The following is a 20,239-nucleotide window of genomic DNA, read 5'->3' as shown; positions in this document are numbered from 1 at the left end:
GCATGGGCGTTGCCGCGAAATCCAGCCCGAGTTCGCAATGTTTACGGTAAAATGTCTTTTCGAGCATGAAAAAGACATTCTAGACAAAATCGAGAATGAGTTCCGGCGCTGGGGGCTGTTTTGGAAGGCGGTGCATGGACAGCACGAAAAAATTTCGGGGGGGGGGGAGGGGGCGGGCTTCAGCCCCTCCCCCCTGGCTACGCCCCTGCTTCTCGGCAGGAACAATGTCAGTTAATAATGATGCGCATAGGCCATCACATGCAATAGTTAGGCGCTTGCACATAAATGGCCAATACAGTGATGCACGCCCGAGGTATGAGAATAGCGCGTATTGATTTCCTACAGAAAGCATGTTTTAAATAACTTCCGTTTAGGTTTGCGTGTGTGTGTGTGTCATGGCGCCCATGGACGGCCACAGACGGCTCTTACAATGATTCGCGGATTGCGTGTTTGAGAGGGAAAGAGGGCGAGAGAAACCGTCAACGTAAAGTATGATCGCACGTCAAAGGCGAACTTTGTTCTCTGAGGGTCCCATTTCCTGTCTTCTCAGATAGTAATAGAGCGACTTCCAATGCTTCAGAGAGGTACACAATTTATAGCCAGCGCATTCACCTCGCCGTAAGCTAATGATATGATAATTTACTGAAGTTTCAGTATCCCAATCTAAAGTTTCACAGTTACATTCTCACGTATGTTTATACTAAGGTGCGAGATGATATATTTAATCTATGTGCCCTGCCTAAAACTACATCGGAGTCTCCTTTTCCTCGTTTTTCTATCTTTGATAAATGTTCCTTAGGTGTGTGAATCTCGCTACTTAGAAAACTCATAAAAGGTCGGTGTGACTTCCGAGGATTTACTATAGCCCTTCAGCTGAGGGAGCGCTTCCGCGTTGGTTTAGCTACGCACCATTCCGAGCGAGACTGGTTCTGGCGCACGAGCACATCGTTTCGCAAAACTTTCGCTATAAGTTACGCGTATACATTAGAGGTGAGCGAATATCAACTTTCTCGAATACGAATTTAATATGCGTACAGTAAGTATCAAATATCGCATCGAATATCTAATAACCAAACGCAGACGCATATATTTACAGAACATTTATTTCGGTATAGTTAGGCACTACTCGTGTACCTGACTAGTGAAAAAGAGACCGCAAACACACAGTCAGGGTCAGTTTTAAATAAACTATCACTAATTGTAATTAAAGAACTGCACAAATGACCTCTCAACATTTTTAGAGATTGGTTGCAAACAAGCTATCCAAGAATGAATGGCTGCTGTATGACTAGCTTTCCAAATACGTATATTAAATGGATGTCGAAAGAAAGTAAGAAGTTCAGAAGAAAGAAAGAAATCTACTGGAAGACTTGCGCGCCGTACGCACACGTAAAAAAGACCTGTTGCAAAAAGTAAATTAGTTGTTGTAACGTAAAATATAGAACTGCTACGTGACTAGGCTGCAAGAAAAACTAAATGACAGACTGCAAGCAAAATTTTTTTTTAAAAATCACAGGTTGTCATGGGCAGTCTTCCGGCGCGAAACCGGAAACAAAGCTTGCTCTGCCCATTTTGTTTCTGCATTACTTCGAAAACTTTGGCTCAATTGTTTCACTCTCAATTTGCGTTACTTTGTTTAGCTGACGAAGAACAGCAACACGACAGTCGGCTGTTGCGAATATTTTGTTAGTTTTGATATTAGAAAATTAACTATTCGGTATTTTAGAATATAAGCACTAACTGTTCGAAACTATTCTGAAATATCAAATAGTTAATCTTTTGAATACGAATACGAATTGTTAGCGTGTAATAGTCAATTTGCATTCGAAACTGCGAATATTGGCCCACTCCCTTTATGTAGGTTTTTACAAGTAGACGCAGAGCTTTAAACATTGTTTTTGGAACACTCGTGCAGTAGGTGAAAAAAAAAAAGATTTTGCATAATATCGCGCCAAAGAGCAGCACAAGAGCAGTCGGGTGCTTACCTTGCTAGTGAGCCAGCTTCCTGACTGGGACATGAGCGGGTGCCTTATATGAGCAGGGATATCAGATAATATTTGTGTGACGAGATCCGTGTTTCCGCCAACAGCAGGCGTCTCTTTCACATGCAAGGAGCAACTAACGATTTCAGCGCAGCTCTTATCACCTTTGTTGAAGATAACTGGTTGTTGCATTGAACATCGTCACTTTGGAGTCAAGGCTGAAACAGAACAACGTACGTACAAGAAACGAAAATGATTTTTCGACACCACAATGCAATGCACCTTTTCCAGCATTTCACTATTTTCGGAACAATGAAGCTGTAGTATTTTGTGAGGATCTTGTCATCCGATTCTATTTATTTCATATCATCTGTCCCGCTGATTGGTCGATCCCCGCAATAGTGGGGGCGTAACTTCGTGCCAGCCAATGATGAACACGAAAAAGTATGAAAAAAGAGAACTGTTCCAATACAGGTACTGTATTTCTTTTTGTTTTTTACAGAATCATATTCAATCTTGCCTATTAACTTTGCGTAGTCTCAGAGATGTACTAAAAATTGTTGAACAAATTACCCTTATGTTCCGTTTCTGAAGCTACCAAGCTGACAAAGTATAACCAACGTTGTTAGCGTAGTTTCGCTGTCGAGAACTGCCCAAATCATAAGCTGATATTCAGTGGTAGTTGCTTTCAGGTTAATTATTAATAAAAACGCTCGCAATCTCCGCCTTTAAAATAAATGGGTTGCCTTGGACAACATTCGACAGTTTTGAGTAGTTTCGCTCCAAGGCTAGCCAGCCACCAGGTCCGGATAAGAAAACCGTCGACCTCTGCCGATGACTTGCTGCAAGCTCTGAAAGTTCTTTTGTTTGGACTTTAAAAAAAAGCACGGAAAGTTGAACACATAGACAAGTGTAAATTTTAATAGAATAACTGGGCACGCATGAAGCTGAGACAAATAGGAACGCCGTTTTTTTCTTCTACTGCCAAACCACTCGAGCTGATAATCAGGGGATCGCGAGTCTACCGAGCATGGACTTTCGCACATTTACTAGCGGCAACTCCGGAGCTAGTGTCTACGGGAGCTGCAAGCGGGGCAATTCAGCCAGTACGGCAATGATCTTTTTACATGGAATTACCTAAACGTCGTCCTTCTGGATTTAAACGGCTTCGTGACTTTTGTAATCTGATCATTTCCGACGAAGCATGTCGTTATAACCAATTCAATAAGCATTACTAAAATTGTCCGACGACAGGCTTCGAGCACTCTAAGCACAGAAACCCGATATTGAAACCATTACACCATGCACGTATGGACAAACGGAACCACCGCAGTTAGCAGTGATTATGCGTCTTTGCGCAGTCTCATTGCCTTCTGCATCTTAAATAAAGTATAGGTTGGCTTGAAATGTAGGCCAATGAATGCGGATGAAGTGTAATAAACGAAGCCACATGAATGTCGGAATCCGCGAGCACGCAGATAAGACAAATCCGCGTGCTAATTATCATTACCATGGTGGCTGCGTAACGATCAAAGCCGCAGAGTTCCCACTAGGAAATATCGTAGGAAACTATACGGCACAGGCAACACGTGCAATAAAAGGAGACATATTTGACTAGCCTGCATTGCGTGCTGACAAGAAATACCGAGTAAAATGAGGGAAAGGTATAGCCAGATAGTATCTGGCTTGCTTTATTCTCGTATCGGGAGCAGGTAAACGCAGATTAGCGGTGCTTTTGTTAGCTCGGAAGAGTGGAATTTACTTCTCTTATCAGGTGGGTTGGCGCCCTTGTGCCGGCTTCATGTAAATCCTAGCCGATAGGGCCGTACGAGCGACAAGACGGGTCGGAGCAACTCGCCTCGTTGAACTGCCACTCCAACCTCCTAGGGGGCGGCGACTCCCCCGGGTATACCTGTCGATGCTGGCCGCTGCCATTATCGCTGCTCAGCAGAATAGATTCAATGCATATAAGCTGGAATGGAGTTGAGGGGCAGTAACCATGTGTGTGCAGCGCGCGGTCATGTAAACGGCGCCGTATTTTGTAGCAATCTATTTCATTTCGAGTTTTCGCCGAGCTGCTGATCCCACAGGCTTCATTTCATGGCAGTGGCGAACATGGGAGTTTGGGTGACAATAAAATAATTCCGTTATTATTAATATTATTCTTTAATTCGCTAATCACATCATAATAAGTTACTTTAAGAGGCATGTTTAATGAAGCTGACTGCGTCTGGAATGTGAAAGAAGAGGAAGCACAGAAGTGCGGAAAAACAGAAGAAGCGGGATTAAGCGGCAGACAACACTCGTTTTTTTACCGCCTAATTTAACCACCCGATTCATGGCCAATCTCCAACTGTGGATTTGTGCCGCTATCACTCAGGCCAACACCAACAGCAACAACAACTCCCGTCTCACCGAAGTTATGTCTTTAGTTAGTTATTCTACTCCCGACCGCTACACCTAAGTACAGATTATAAGTCATTCAGTACTCGAAGAATAAGCTTCTGTGATAAATTATGTGCCTTGCACCAGTTTCAAGAAATATGTACTCAGAATCTGTTGTGAAGTGCGTTGCTGTTCCAGTTTAGCGTTTTCCCCGCTGCATTCTTTCAAAGTGCTGAAATGTAATAATTGGAACCACATTGGAGTGTTTCACTGCAGATTTTGATTTCTTATCTCTCGAAAAGGGTGCAAGGCACAGGGTTTCTAGCATAAGTTCATGCTTCGAGTATTGGTAGGCTTCAATTCTGCATTTAAAACGCGCCTCTTCAGATCATTGATAATACTTGACAAGATAAACTGTGTCAATTAATATTGTATTGGAGATTTATCGCGCACAGTTTGACGTCCGCCGCTGCTATGAATCTTGGTCAATCAAAAATTATATTTATGTGTCGAATCCCATATACTTTCTAATCTGAGACAGCCGTAGCAGAAACACGCGGTATTTCACGACGAAGTTCAGGTCAACAACATAAGTGTCATTTATCTCAAGCATGACGTTCCAATTAAGCTGTTCTCGTGTTAATTTTCTAGTTTCTGTATCAATTTGTAGGCGACTGCACAAGCTAACTTGTTTATATACCGGTCTCTTTCATTGTTTCCCTGAAACATTACTTTAAAAAAGGAAAGTAGCCAAGTGCGATATTTTCTTGCAAGTAGTGTATTCTGTGCAATCAAGACAACTCAGAGAAATTTCACCAGTGTGGAGTGAAACTTTACTTACTGAAAAGCATCATTGTTTCCTAGCCAAACAAAAAGATTGTTTCTGGTCTATCATGGCGTTGTTCTTTCTTTTTGTATTTTTGTTTCCAACATATTCGCTTGCATTCTGTAACCTGATGTGGAATTACAAAACTTGCTCTTAAACCAGGGCTTCCAGTTTGCAGCAAGCAATCAATCTGCATTTTGGCACTGTTTTAATAAGACTGGCAGGCGGTGACATGATCCAAGCACGCGTGTGCTTGCTTCCGTCATACTGCGCATTTGAATCCACTGCGGGGCTGCCTTGCCGCCAAAAAAAGAAGAAAGAAAACGCTCTTAGGTCCGTATGCTTCACTCGACATGAAGTATTGCGATAGCATTGTGAAACTCCGCCATTCGATAATTGTCTTCCCACATCCACGTGGCTTCTTCTCCAAACTCATAATTATCTGTGAGTTATTGCGGCATTACGATCTATTGCTGATGTCCAGTGCTGCTGTCTACCCGCTGCTCTCCATGAGTCTACAATGTCCCCTACGGCCGACCACGGCGCTCCGCTAATTGCTCCGCCGACGACGTTACCCTCTACAGCGTTGTTTGGTCCGTATAATGTCATCGCATTAAAATCCCTGCGAGGACGCACCGTGCACTGATATCAGGACAGCAATAGAATGTGTTGGTCAGGATTGACCATCCCACGTCTTTTGGCGCACACCGCCTCCTGAATCAGCACCCGAATTACAAACGCGGCTATACAACGCCGCCACGGCCCCGTTTTTACCTGCCTAATATTATCGCATTAAATAATGAGAGCCTTGATTCACGCAACAAATTACTCAAGAATTTACACGCAATTCACCTCGAGTTCCCCAAATCGACTCTACTATATAAGGTTAGCTCACACGTGCACCTTAAATACTAGGAAGCACTGCGTCTTGCCCGAGACTGACAGAAAGTGCCATTTTTTTAAACATGGAGGGCCTTGCAGAAATTAACACGTGGCTAAAGACGTTCCCCTTGGCCTTCACTGTGTGGAAAATGTGTAAACGGAAATGAGGTGGTCACTGATGACAAGGTATTTTTGGAGGTCACCACACAGTTTCCACAAATGTCACCGTATATATCGCGCACTTTCATCAAATTTCTAGAGATGCGCCCGCTTGCTTCCCGCTCATAAATCGAAAGAAGGATGAGAATCATGCAAACACCCGACATTATGCTGTGCTGTCATATCGATTGCGAGGGCGCAAGCTTCAGCCTACTGTGACAGCGGCGGGTGGCACACAGGCACCAGTGCTCAATATAGTTAGAGTGTATATATAGTCTGAAGCTCGCGATCGAACCTCTGAAGAGCTGAACAGTTCGCTTCCAGACGGACGCTGTTTGTCCATCCTGTTCCATGTTTAGTATCAGCTTAATCGTGATCGACTCTGGCGCAAAAGGCTAGTCTTGTTTTAATGTATTCATTGAATGGCTCCTCTAAAATTGTCCTTAATTAAGCTAAGTGACTATAAACAAAAAGACAGAAAACTGGGAAAGTTGAAGCTGATATATAGCTGCTTTCGGTAGCGCCACAACGCAAGGCTAAAAGTGTCCGACAATTACGATACTACCTAATGCAAAATTCGAGCGCAGCGCGCTATGTGTTTTCATTTCGCGATACACTGAGGTAAAAAATTTCAGACCGAAATCACCGCACCGACTAGCAGTGGGCCAGTGCAGTCAGCGCCTTCGCAGAGGAAGGGGCAGTACGGAAACGCTGGTATGAGGAGCGGCATCGGAGCCAGCTGTGGCAGAAGACGACGACGAGCGTGTTCGCGCGGTTACGCCGAGGGACGGCGACGCTTAACCTAGGAACGGGCCCCTAAGAGCTGCGCTCTAAAAAAATTAGGGTAAAGTCACAACAGGCACTGTTCTCACAACAGACTCTTTTGCTGGCTGAAATTTTCGACAATGAAGAATTCAGTTGTGAAAACAGCCCATGTACTAGTCAGTTCACTACTTCTTTGACAAGTGATTGCAGCTGCCAACAGTATCGCATCGCAGGACAACCAACATATCTGCCCTGCACTGTTAAAAGATTCACTTTGGCGCTTTGTTCCTTGATGACGATAAAGCGAGGGAGCTCGTTCCAAGTAAGTGCGCACGCAAATGAATGGAAGCGGTAATCGCGGCGCCAGCTACTCCTCGGACACGGAACTTGTGCGACGCAGCGCAGGGATGCGTGATATGTAGGTGGAGCGAAGTGAGCCCTTGGTGACAACGGCCAGACTTTCCCGCTGCTATCGTGCGCCATTTTTATATTTTTATCGCGGCTTTCACTCTGCGATAGGCCTCCCCGGGCGACAATTGCAATCACGTGAATTGTCGCTCGCAGAGTGTCTCGAGATAATAAATCAACCTTCCCAAAGTTGCTTCATACCATCGAAACACTAGCAGACAAGGGCTTAGTCCTTCCGCTAGTTAGGTATGTATTCTTCTTTTTTTTCATTTTATTAAGATTCATAACCATCTCCTTTTGTTATTCAGCGCACAACTCTGTTCACGTTGCCACCTCTACTTTTCTTTACAGTGTCAACGATGCGGCTCGCAATTCTAGCTGTGCTCTGCGCTGGTATGTGCATTTCGATCCCTTCATTTTCATGGCTCTTCAAACTGAAAATAGCACGTACCTACGAAACAAGAAAACACCTATGGAGATAACTTTTGTTATCATTGTCATGTCACCGATTAGCTAACTCATCTCAGTGTTTCGTACCCTACACTACGTGATTTTGCAATCAAGCTATAATATAATATTTTTTACGTAGATATATGTAGCTCATGTTTCCTCATTCATTCATGAACACTTATGTTTTGTTCAATGCAACACTAAAAAAGGGGTCCCGTATGCATACTACGCCTTCAGGAACTTCAAATTAAAGAAGTGGTTGCAAGAATTCCTACCTATAGACCTTTTCATCGGGCGAGGAGGATAGGGCGCGCGGAGAGCCTTTCCTCCTCTCTGGCTTAATTGGGCGATCCGGCGAGGCACTGCTTGAAAGTATTGCTGTCGCGTGCTGCGGAACAATTTCGAGATGTTTTAGATCGTACTTTGTGAAATTTTCGCCATGCCCGTTCATATAAGGTTGCCAGGGAAGCCTTTCGGTGCATCGGTAACTACAGTAGGCGGAAATATGTCTTGGGGGCGCAAAAATGTGACGCGCTTTATCAGCCGCGGTGTACGCACATTATCAGTCGCGGTGTGTGTATGTGTTGTGAACTATTTTGCTTATATTGGTTTTAATTCAACAAAGAAGCCCGGTGTCTCTGTATTACCAGGATTAAATGATAAATCAGCTCATCGTCTGATCGCTTGTTATAGGGAGTAAAACATAAGAGCGCATGCTCGTGCACGGCCAACCTAGGGCAACCACGAAACATCTAAGCGGCAGGCGCTATAAAATATTTGTGATGCACCGGCATCGTTCTCGCGCATTCCAAGTCTAGTAGGCTTGAAATTACTATATGTATACGCTAGCCTTCCTGCATGAGGCCGATGGCGCTGCTCAATTAACACAGCGATCACTGCGGTTCGTGAACCAGCACGATACATATGTAAGCTGTGCGCTTCGACATTGCCTTTTTGGCCTGTATACAGCCGTAACATATGAGAGGGAGCGCATAGAAAGAATGCGATGGCTATTTTCGAGGACAAAATTTCCATAATATGTGTGAGTGCGTCGTACAGAACGGAACGAACACAACCCCTCCAAAAAGTTCGGTTATCATCCTCTTCCTCGAAAAAGAAAGAGAAAACGGGCTAACGCCATAATACGACCTCGCATAGTCACGTCGCACAACGTTTAGAGATATATAACCGCTGATGCCGTATGCTTGGAACATGCCGCATATAGAACAAATATATGTGTAATCCAGCACATACCACTGCTTAGGACTCTCGCGCAGTTCGTAAACAGTTCCTTTGCTGGACAACAGTAATTAAGACTGTAAGCTAAGCTGCTATTACTTTCCAAAACTACTTTATTCAGGGGCGGAAATCTCATCCATCGAACCAAGTAGTCACACAATGTAACCTGCAGCGAACAGTTTGAACGCTTGTCAAAGTATAACATCATATCTCCTATCGTAGCAGAACGGTAGCCACGCTGTTACGATCGTCGCGTATGCTTCATGGCTCCTAAACCGCAGCTTTGAAATAGAGGATAATACTGCAATAAGGTCACATTAGTGAATGGAACATTCAGAAATACACAATTGATCTCCGAGGCTGATTGTAGGCTCAAATATGCGCGCACACATCGCGCTGCTTGTTCCGTCCACCTCAACGCCAGCAGAAACTCCGGTCATGACGCCTTAAAGCACTTCAGCACGTCTCACAGAACCGTTTACCACGTAGAAGACGCACGTCACACTAAACAGACCGCACGACCGTGAAAACAAGCGCCTTAACCTTCCGCCGAGCCTATACCTGCCATGCAAAACACCGCTTTCACCCAAGCAAAAATATGGCGCTGCTCATAGGCGGCGCCACTGCTTTCGCAATATGGCGGCGCAGTGGGCGTACCACGTAACTTGAGCCAAACGTTAAAAATATGCAAATCCCACGTAACTGGAAAGAACCAAGGTAATGTTTGCCGTCGCTTGGAGGCACCGAGCTTATTTTTTGCATTCCGCCTATAACTGCATGAGGAACATGAAAAACTCCCGATACAGCTTCCTGTTGCTCAATACGTGCTACATAAAAGTGTTGTTCCAAGCATGAGAGAAGCCCGCGAATACACGCAAGGTGTGACGGGCGACCAGTCGCACGGCAATTTTGCGTGTATTCGCGGGCTTCTCTCACGCTTGGAAAAAAACATTTCTATGTAGCTCGTATTGAGCAACAGGAAGCTGCATCCGGAATTTTTCATGTTGCTATACAATTTTTCTCACTGACTCTTTTACACCTAATTGCAATATTTGAGAAGTTGATTAATTAATTAAGGCTAGTTATATAAGTAGGCGGAGTGCAAAAATAATCTGAGTATTTCCAAGCGACGGAAAACGACTTTACGTTGGTTCTGTCCAGCTACGTGGCATTTGCATATATTTTAAAGTTTGGCTCAAGTTATGTGGGACGCCCCATATACCTTTTAATAAGGGTGGTAAAGTAGCGAGACAATCAGCCATTTTCACGGAGGATTGCGCCCCTGCCGTGGTAATGAAAAACAATGTCACGTGAATTCATCCTAACGCTACTGCACAAACTGAATTTTTTTTTTTTTTTGCTCATCGTATCCAGAGAGGTGCGATTATCTTTGCCTGGTGAGATACTACAGGGTGGTCGGGGCGAACTTCACAAACTTAGCCGACAATGCGCTATGCGAATTTAATCACGTGTGTTTTGTTCGTTTACCTGTTCGGGCATGTGCAGTGCCTTTTGCCGGATTCATTCTCCCCGTGAGTCCAGCATGTTCCTCGTACAAAGGGCTTCGAGCGAGTTCTCTGTGCATCCAGAAAAAGGGCTGATTATTCTAGCATGTTTTCTTATAAACAACATTAAAAAGCGAAATTATTTACGAACCTTCTATGCAAACAAAAACAACAAAAATGTCTCGGACCTTAACACAAGATGGCCCACTTGAGTAACACGCGTCCTGTGCTGCTACGCGCAGGTCATGCAGATCCACGTTGTGAATTGTATGTCACCTGAGACCATGACCATGGTAAGGGATGGGACTCACATAGCCTCAACTATGCTAAAGGTCGTATTAGGTGTTGCATCAATCTCAGTTACGCCAAAAAAAATCGTTCTATATATACTGTTAACCGGAAGGATCAGGCTATCGATATTTTGTACATACAATCTTAAGAGGAAGTCGTAGCATTTGTCAGGAAGTAGCTAGCATATGTTTGCAAGGTAAATTTTTCATTCCTAACAAGTAAAAACAAAAAGAACGCTGCGCTCTCATCGCATACAAGTGCGTCCAAGGTAGAATGCGTACAAGTCAGCACTGCTCTTTGAGTGTGTTCGCTACTGCAACACTGCCATCATGTCACCAACAAAACACTTAGCCGACGACATGTGTAGACTACAGAGAACGTACTATACGTATACAGACGGCGCAGAGTGAAACCCCGCAGCACAAAGGCAAGATGCCAGTGGTGTCAGTATTTATAGCCCGACTTTGCGAATCGCCGGTCAGTCCCGCGATCACCTGTGTGCTTTGCATAAATGCTGTTAGTTATCAGCGTTTGAGAAATGTATTTGGCTACGTTGATGCGTGCATGAAAGCCACACACCACCGGTAATTTCTCCACAGTGAGAAGCGCAACTTTGCAAAAAAAAAAGAAAACAAAACTCGCGAGCCATTCCACTCTGTGAAGGTGGATATCCAGCGAAGCTGTTTAACTTTTGTTGTTTAAAGCTGTACGAGATTTACTTGACGTGACTAGAGTACGACGGAAAGCTTCCAGGATAACTGTGCGCAAAAATTTCGACAAGCCGTACGCAATGAGCTTATTTATTCAGCCAAAAACGACACTTTGAGTTGTCACACAGAAAATCAGCGCCCTCCCCCCAAAGAAAATAGAAAGGAAAAAAAGAAAAGAAAACACACACACACACACACACACACACACACACACACACACACACACACACACACACATATATATATATATATATATATATATATATATATATATATATATATATATATATATATATATATATATATATATATATATATATATATATCTTCTCAGGTTAGGGCTATACCTTATCAAAGAAGAGAAAACGGCTGTAAATTCTGTTAACTGTGACGTGCACGTATACATTCTTCTAGTTCTTCTTGGGGACAAGGTGTGTCTGTCAACCATTTCTTGCCGAGAACAAATTACAGGGATCACGTTCTCTCTCTAACGCACCTTCTTTTTTTTTATTCAAAGCACCATCAAATCTCAATAAAGCGAGGTATTTAACGTCATAAAAGCACGTAACTTCTTCAGTTTCAATTGAAGACATTCCTCTTTCTCTCTAACGACATGCATAGGGTATTCTGTACCGCCTCTGCAGGTAAGCGTGGCTTACGTCCCCGATCAAGGCTGTTGTCGTTAGCCTATACTCGTAGATGGGGCTATCCTCCTTACTCTCTTTTTTTTTCATTATTAAGTTAAATGAAAACGCACGTTCACGTTGAACGAATGATACGTGGAGCCATTCGGGATGTGAAGGCATGCACTACCGGGTGCTTCAGCGACGGCTGTCTCTAAATACGTACTAAGCATAGGGGAATCGAGACACGATAACATTTTTTTCGAGTGCAACATTCGCAACAAGGGTGGACGGAAAAAAAATTCTCTATTGGATCTATTAGTGGCCTACCTAAAGATTTATCAATTCAAATTTTAATTAGTGACGTTAGGCCGTCAATGCCTGTTCAAAGTTTGTAGCTAACGACGAGCTCATAAGAAATCGGTTTTTAGAACAAATCGAAAGCTCTTATTTAAGGCACGCTGGCACGAACAGTTCCAGCTCATTTTCAGCGCGGTGTCGAGGCCGAGCGCGTCAGGAGCGCGCGTAACCACGCCTTGATCGTCACGTGGCAAAAAGACACACCAGAAAACTTTTTTTTTGCGGCGACTAAATGCAGTTGCATGAAAAAAACACAGAACCATGTGAACCTGTGAATACGCTGTCGACCAGCCCGAATCACTAAGTGCGGGCAGCCAGCCGAGATCGCCTCGCGTGTAGCTATAGGCGCTCCGGCTGGCACCACGGGACGTCCCATGCTTTTTCATGTCACCACGTGACCGGAACTAAACCAGTTTTCATGAGGTTGATGGTATTTAAAAGAAAAAGGTAATATCCATCTTGCCTTGCCAAATATATATACTAAAAAAAAGAAGGATCAAGTTAACAACTCTCAGCGAGATGAGAATTGAGCACGATATTTTTTTTTTTTCTACGAAGAGCCAGGCGGTGTTCTGCATTTTGCCTCCCTCCCTTGGTTTCTAACCAATGAATCGCAGTAAACTTCTCGCTAAGGTCTGCAAATCAGCAATAATAATAAGAAAAAAAAACTCTTTGTTTGGTTCATTGGGCTTAACATTCCAAAGCAAAAGTGAGGCTGTGAGAGAAGTCGTAGTGGAGTTCTGCGCACTTATATTGACAAAACCCATGTAAATATGAGTGTACGCGCGTTTTTTTGCATTCCGCTACTTCTCTGTCTACGCCATCTGGCCGTCTGGCCGGTGCAAGGAGCCCAATGAATGGACTCTCAATTGCCGGAAAAAAAAAATAAAAAGGATAATGTGACATTTTAGGAAACCTAAGCGCGTGGCATGAAAGTGATGAGTGTACGTCCCTGTTTTCGGTAAAGTTCAAGCTGCAGTTCGCAATTCTATGCTACATACCATGGTGCGTATACTTTTGCTGTGGCGCATACACGAAGTTTTTTTTTTCGGCATGAGCCAATTTCAGAAACTAAAACTCGGTAAAATTATGATCCACTGATAAGCACATATAATCAGCTTTCCTCCAAAAAACCTATCAGAAGTAATTGGATCAAATAAAGCAAGCAACACAGGCGCACACTGCAGATCCTGGTTCAAATCGAAAATGAGCCATCCTGCTGGTGTACGGATCAAAATGAGTCAAATCCACTCGCCCTATAGGAGATCACTATGTGATCGAGGAACTGTGGCAGTCTCTTTGCAAGTTGTATCCCTGATTTTGTTACACCCTTCAATGATGCTCAAGAAAAAGATGCTATGAGACATTACAAACGAGGCTCTCAATGCTTTCAAACAGACAAATTCGCTCTCTCCAAATGTTATTCTCAGTGTTCATGAAGCATGGCAGTGCACCTAATTGCCAATGTTCTGCTTGCTTTTCTACTAAAATAGCATCAGACCGTTCTGAAAGTCGTTTTCAATAGTGTTTTCTGACCGAAGCCGCATCGAATCGAGTGTTTTAAATCAAAAATAGTCAAATCCCAACATTACGTGCGAATATTGGTCAAATGTGCTGCATAACTTTTAATTACTTGTCACTGTAATGTAGCTCTAGCCTACGTGTAAAATGTATCATATAATTGCTTTTATAGCGTTGCGGTCCGATAACAAACCTTTTCGTTTCATTTCAATTCCACCTAAGCAATTCTGCTTAGGTGGAATTGACCCGTTTCGGAAAAATTTGTGGAGCCGCAACATTCACATGGGGGCGGATTACCAGCGAAGCTGTTTGGGCAGCATACATCATGGAATCGTACGTTGTTTTTTTTTTTCATGCGGCACCACACTACACCGACACAAGCGCCGTCACGGTCACCGTATACTTCCCACGCATCTGCCGCAACCGCTGCTGTAGCCGCGCCAGCACCTCCGACGCGCGTGACGTCATAACTACAGAAGCGCAGGCCACGCGCATAGGCGTCGTCGACACACTGTTTTCCCCCTCTCATTATTCGTCAAACAGGATTTAAAACAAATAAAGCGCATGAAGACCAACTCTCACAGCGCCCAATGTATGTCGTTCTATTTGAACCGAAAATATTAAACTTGGTTTTGGAAGTTGGCGGAGTGCTTGTTTGAAGCCTGCTTCACTTCCGCCGCCGGTCGGCCCGGTATTGCACTCGGGATCGGCCCACGCGTTCCTGTCCACGAGCGGCGATAATGACTTAAGCCCGCCATTTCTCTACAAAAGAAATCAATAAGCGCTCCTGAGTGGTTCAGCTTTAGTGAAAGCACGAAACATTTTATTTCAAAATATACCCTATTAAGCAATAACAAACTGTACACACGTAAGATAGGAAGGTACCTAATAGTGAAATAAAGAAACCCTACCAGACACTTGAACAAACATATCTCCATACGAATAAGAGCTTCAATTATAGAAAGCTACGTACATTACTGACTATCAAAATGAAAAATGAATTACGGTTTTTAAAGTTTAAAATATCAGATTTCATATATTCTAAATCAAAATGATAGCTTACTAAAAGAGGTGAAGCAAACGGTGTCACTAAAAGGTTTGAAAAGTTACCTTACAGATGAGTTACTATCATAAGTAGAGGTTTATTTTATTGTATGTAAGTGCATCAGCACTATTCATTTTGTGAGGAATTATGCACCTGTCTTGGGAGGCGGGGCGCTCTTTTTCATTTTTTTTTCATTCTTTTTCTTCTCGCATATACGTTTATGTGCGTGTTTTGTATCTTGCTTGTAGCATTTGAAAGTATTTTATTACAATTATTGACATGTATATCGTCTTCAGTTATGCTTAATTTTATAACATTCAGCGTTGTGTATATGTATAACGTATGCCAACATGTCGTCGATGTTGTTTAGAGCAAATGTCCTACTGCGTGTGAGGCCCCTTGTCAAGTGCAGGCGTGCGCATTCAGACTTTACTCCTTAGGTTTCTTTTCGCATTTTGTAAAGAAAAACTAGAAATATGAATAAAGTGCCAGTGAAAAGTAACTGGAACGCCAATGTATTTTGCCGGACAGTTTGGAAATTATAACTCGAAAGTCATGTAGTGCTCAGAATTCTATCCAAGTGGATAGGTCTTGCGAACTCCCCGGCTGCAGTTCGTAAATTGAAATATACGTGCCGTAAACTAATGAATTAAAAGGTTAATTTTCTTGGGTGTTCATTTAGGCATTTTGATTACTCGTGGAAGTGATGGCCGCCTCATCTAGTAATTTAGCTCAAGGGTTAAAATTGTGTTCTGTGCCACAGGATATTTTTTTAAAAATTAGGTGGAGCTAAAAAAACAACTTCATATACGCGTGGCATTACAAGAGGTACGCGCGTGATGGTTTGGGAAAGACGACGATGATGAAGATGGCGTGTCCATGGCAAGAGGATGAATAACCTCTCGAACTTCAAACACTATTTGGTAGTTTTATGTTTGAGTTCTAGCTATACGGAACCTATGTGACACCACTTGCGATTTTCTCGGTGAGGCAAAAAGAATTGCATACAATTTTGCCCTTTCTCTTATGCGGCTTTTTTCTTTACATTAATATTTACGCATTCATTATTGTTTAATGTATACCCGTACCTCGCAACACAATTTTAAAGTTTACTTGTTTATGTCCTCTTGTGTTTCTCAAAATTATTTTATATCCATGACCTTTCCCACCGCCTGTTATTTAGCCCATTCCCCAAAATGGCTTGCATAATTACTCTAACGAAGAACAAAACAGTCACTACTTGATCATATGGTCCACGTTGTTGGACGGATAGCATACATTGTAGTGCCGCCCTAGAATTATTGAACACGCTCCATTTTAGAAGCGGTTGCTGAGGGGTCGCAGGAAGTGTGCCACGGAGAGCAGCGAACATTGCAGATATCGACGCTGTCCGGTAAGCCGTCTTAGGTTTACGGTGATGGATGGCTTTTTTCAGGGACGATCACAGATCCCGCAGGTACGCCCACAGTGGTCGCGCCATAAGTGTAAATACGAAGGTTGCCTCTCTGTACCTCTCGTACTTCAGGAGTACAGAGAGCTGCTTGACAACTATAGCGATGAAAATTCTACTTTTGCCTGAATTCCTGGTACTCAAAGTCGGTCTTGCAGCTGAGCCAAGCATAAAGGAGGGCTCCCCACTGGCACATAATAGGCAGGGACGCAGGCGTGATGTGCCTATATTGTCTGACAGAAAGATGTATGGGGTCCGTATGAGGTCCGTATTCTGGATCTTTTTTTTATTTTTCTATCTTAATGAGTATTTTTTTAGTAATTGTCATCACTCATAGCGCATCAGCCCACGCATAAGTGAAATTGAGCAGCAAGAGGCACGTGCTTCCACCTTCTCCAACTGATCCCCTAGCTGTGTGTGTATATACATATATATATATATATATATATGCGTCTTATGGAAGCGAGGCGAGATGGTGGGAGAGGGTGCGGGCGAAGTGCCTGATGTGCGCTCTGAGCACTTACACAGCAATGTGAGTCGCGACAGGAGGGAAGTCCTGAGTAATCGATATAGTTTCCGCAAAGACGTGACAATCCAAGAAGAACCCTGAATGACTGGGATCAAGCACTTTCGATTGTACGTATTAGTTCTGCAAGTACTGGTCAGTACAGGCAAGCTGTACCGTAGATGCCCAAGAAACAGTGTCCTGCACAGTTGCAACGTCACGTGCACCAACACGCCATAGGTTTCCCCCCCACAAGAAATTGGAATAAGCATATGACCCTCGGGGGCCATTTTTTTTTTTTTGCATGGTTATCTGAAGTCTTAAGCAGATGTCTCGACCAATGATGATTCGCAAGAATCTGCCATTAGTCCAGCGTTCTTTATAATATTGAGCTGGTCTAACCAAAAATGTTATTATAAGGACAGATGAGTACAGCCCAAGGAAATGAAAAAGAAAAGAATGCGCTACTGTCTCCGATTGTGGGCTACGTATACTCGAACTATGACAACAGTGAAAGTATGAATAAGAAAACTGGAATAGGAAACATTAGAAGGAAAAAAAGGCACGTGCGCTATCTCGTGGTTACTAAATTCTTCTAGCGTGGTATAGCACGCAGGCCCAGAGTAAACGCACAACATAAGCATGCAAGTGAATGCATATCAGGCACACATGCGGCACACGAACACAAGGACGCCCTTACAAGCTAAGGGCACAGGTCTACAGACCGCGATAGAACGATGCGCAACACTTTGGGAGATGGAATAATATTCTCTGAAGTGGCATACTCAATAATGGACAGAAGTGCGAGGCGTAACAATGTGTCTGTTCTTTTTCAGGTGCCATGGGTGCCACTGTGCAAGAGACGAACTATTTCATGGACACCGTGTTGGAGGAACGGATGCAGAAGTACGCCGAATTGGACCCGATGAACGCCCCAGAGCGCTACACGAAACTGGGAAATTTTATCCGCAGCGACTGGACAGCGAACATCAAAGACGTGAAGGTGATAGGTCTGAGCAAGGTGAACCGGTCCGGCGACTGTGCCGAGGCCAAGACGCTGCCATCCGGACGCGTGTTAGTGCTGTGCAGTCTTCTCCTCGACAACCTGGCGGTCCAGTTCACGTCGTACCAGCGCTATCTGGGTGGTCGGCCGGACGTGTTCGGCGTGACGGCCACGTTTTCCCCGACTTTGGCTTCGCTTCACGCCGAGATCGGGGCTCGCCGCTACCCCGACGTAAAGCTGACCGTGCGCAGCAAGCTCGAGCCGGCGCTAAAGTATACAAACCTCGGTAACTTAACCGAGAACGGAGCCATGAAATTCGGCTACGCATTCGCCTCTTCGGACATACTGCAAAGGAAGCTGAAGAAAGACTATGTCGACTACCTCGCCGAAGCTATGGTGGGCGTTCCGGTGCCGTACGCGAACAATCTATGAAGCACTTCAAGGCGAAACAGAGAGGCGCTCAATAAAGTTACATTTTGTTGCGTATTGAAGAGACAGTGAATTGAGCTGATCAGTGCGCAACGAAGAGAAATAGTTTCGAAGCCAGCGGCCCACAGTGATTGCTGTCGACGAGTGCTGCTAAGGTTTAAGTTTTTAAGCCCAAACTGCGCCATTCTGTGGTGTAATTATATAGTATGCGATTTTAAATATCCGAAATTTCATTAGGCATGCTTCATCGTGTTGAGACGAAAATGGAAAATTCGTCGTTCCTCTGAATAAAACCCCAGCCCTCTGTGCTGTCGTGGTTTGCGGAAAAAGAAGTCGCTTATTGAATGATGACACCTCGAAGTAGAAGCCGCGCTAGAAAAGCGCTGTAATGGAGGGCTCCGAGTTATTTTGAACCACCTAGCGTTCTTTAACGTTCACCCAATGCTCGGTATACGCTAGCATTTTTTTTCACTCTGTCACTATGGGAATCGAGCCCGCGCCCTCGTGCTCCGCGGTAGACCGCCATAACGGGTTAATTCGGATGCGAGCTTTAATTTTTGACAAACGATGTACGTTGGTCGATAAAACCATAGGCCTGTCTGGAGCACTTTTCGCCGACGTGGCTAATCTGGCACGTTAGAAACACACGTGCAATCGTGGCCTAATGGTTAGAGCATTGGCCTGCTGTAATGGAAGACGGATGTTCGATCTCACTATCGTTCACGTATTTCTTTATAGCACTATTTTTCACTCACCCACTGGAGGTATCAAACAGAAAAACTCGAGGTGGGCATCGCGTACGCGAGCGTGTCTCAGCGTGCACTAACTGCCAAGTTTGTAAGAGATACGAGGAATGAGAAAGTCACCTTAATAAAGGGAATAGCTTCCTGGGAGAGTTCAGCTATTCGCCTACATTGACAATCATCGTTGATGATTTCTGCATTTCTTTTTAGTATTTTCCTTTTCATCGATCAGCTGGTGAACATGCTTTTTCTCATTCATTCAAGCGCACCAATGGTGGCTTTTATTCTGACAAAGCGCTCGTTCTGATGCCCCATATAGGACAAAAGGTAACAGAAGATTGTAACGCAGGTAAAGGGAAGAACGGGAGCATTGCAGGAGACGCATTATAAACCCATTCTCATCATTAGCAGAGCAAAATGACATAATTAATTAATATATGTCCGGGAATAAAATTCATCACACGTCGTCATTTTTATATAAGTGTCAACCTGCACACGAAAAATTCCCGCGCACCTCAATTGTTGCGCTTTGTATAGTTATTCGTGCAGAAATTGTATACATACCTTTGTGCTAGTAACACCAAGTGTACGCCGTGCCCCATTGTGATTAGGACTCTGAACTCCACAAAGCCAGGCGGATCCATTCCGGGAACCCACTGTGATGACCCAGTGGCTACGGCGTCGCGCTGCTAAGCCCGAAGGCGCAGGATCAAGTCCCGGCTGCAGCGGCAACATTTCAATGGGGCGAAATGCAAAAACGCCCGTGTAACGTGCATCGGGTGCACATTAAAGAACTCCAAGTGGTCAAAATTAACCTGGAGTCCCTCACTACAGCGTGCTTCGATCAGAATTATATCGTGGTATTGGCACGTATAGCCCCAGAATTCTTTTTGGGTCATTCCGGCGCTTCTAATGAACACTATACCTGACACGCATGACACAGGTTGCGACATGATTG

At 44.0% G+C, this 20,239-nt stretch overlaps 2 protein-coding genes across 3 annotated transcripts in view; one reads left to right on the top strand and one right to left on the bottom strand.

Annotated features, from left to right (window-relative positions):
* LOC142565820 (salivary anticoagulant protein P23-like) overlaps window positions 1–20,239 on the bottom strand; it is a 104,921-nt gene that overhangs the window by 5,536 nt on the left and 79,146 nt on the right. The window contains exon 1 of one of the 2 annotated variants that reach the window (XM_075676364.1): window positions 1,986–2,091. The exons of the other annotated variant lie outside the window; for it this stretch is intronic. Within the exon in view, the coding sequence (XP_075532479.1) occupies window positions 1,986–2,018 (33 nt within the window). The 5' untranslated portion in view covers window positions 2,019–2,091. Of the gene's footprint in view, window positions 1–1,985; window positions 2,092–20,239 lie in introns of those variants that run through there. 2 annotated transcript variants of the gene reach the window in all.
* On the top strand, window positions 7,567–18,595 carry LOC142565821 (uncharacterized). Its single transcript, XM_075676366.1, has 3 exons — window positions 7,567–7,653; window positions 7,759–7,800; window positions 17,943–18,595. The coding sequence occupies exons 2-3, from the start codon at window positions 7,767–7,769 to the stop codon at window positions 18,539–18,541; spliced, it is 633 nt and encodes a 210-aa protein (XP_075532481.1). The 5' UTR covers window positions 7,567–7,653; window positions 7,759–7,766; the 3' UTR covers window positions 18,542–18,595.

Source organism: Dermacentor variabilis, unplaced genomic scaffold (genome assembly GCF_050947875.1).
Source record: "Dermacentor variabilis isolate Ectoservices unplaced genomic scaffold, ASM5094787v1 scaffold_12, whole genome shotgun sequence".
NCBI classification, from domain to species: Eukaryota; Metazoa; Arthropoda; class Arachnida; order Ixodida; family Ixodidae; genus Dermacentor; species Dermacentor variabilis.
The sequence above is the reverse complement of the archived record's forward strand: the minus strand, read 5'-3'. Positions and strand labels throughout refer to the sequence as shown.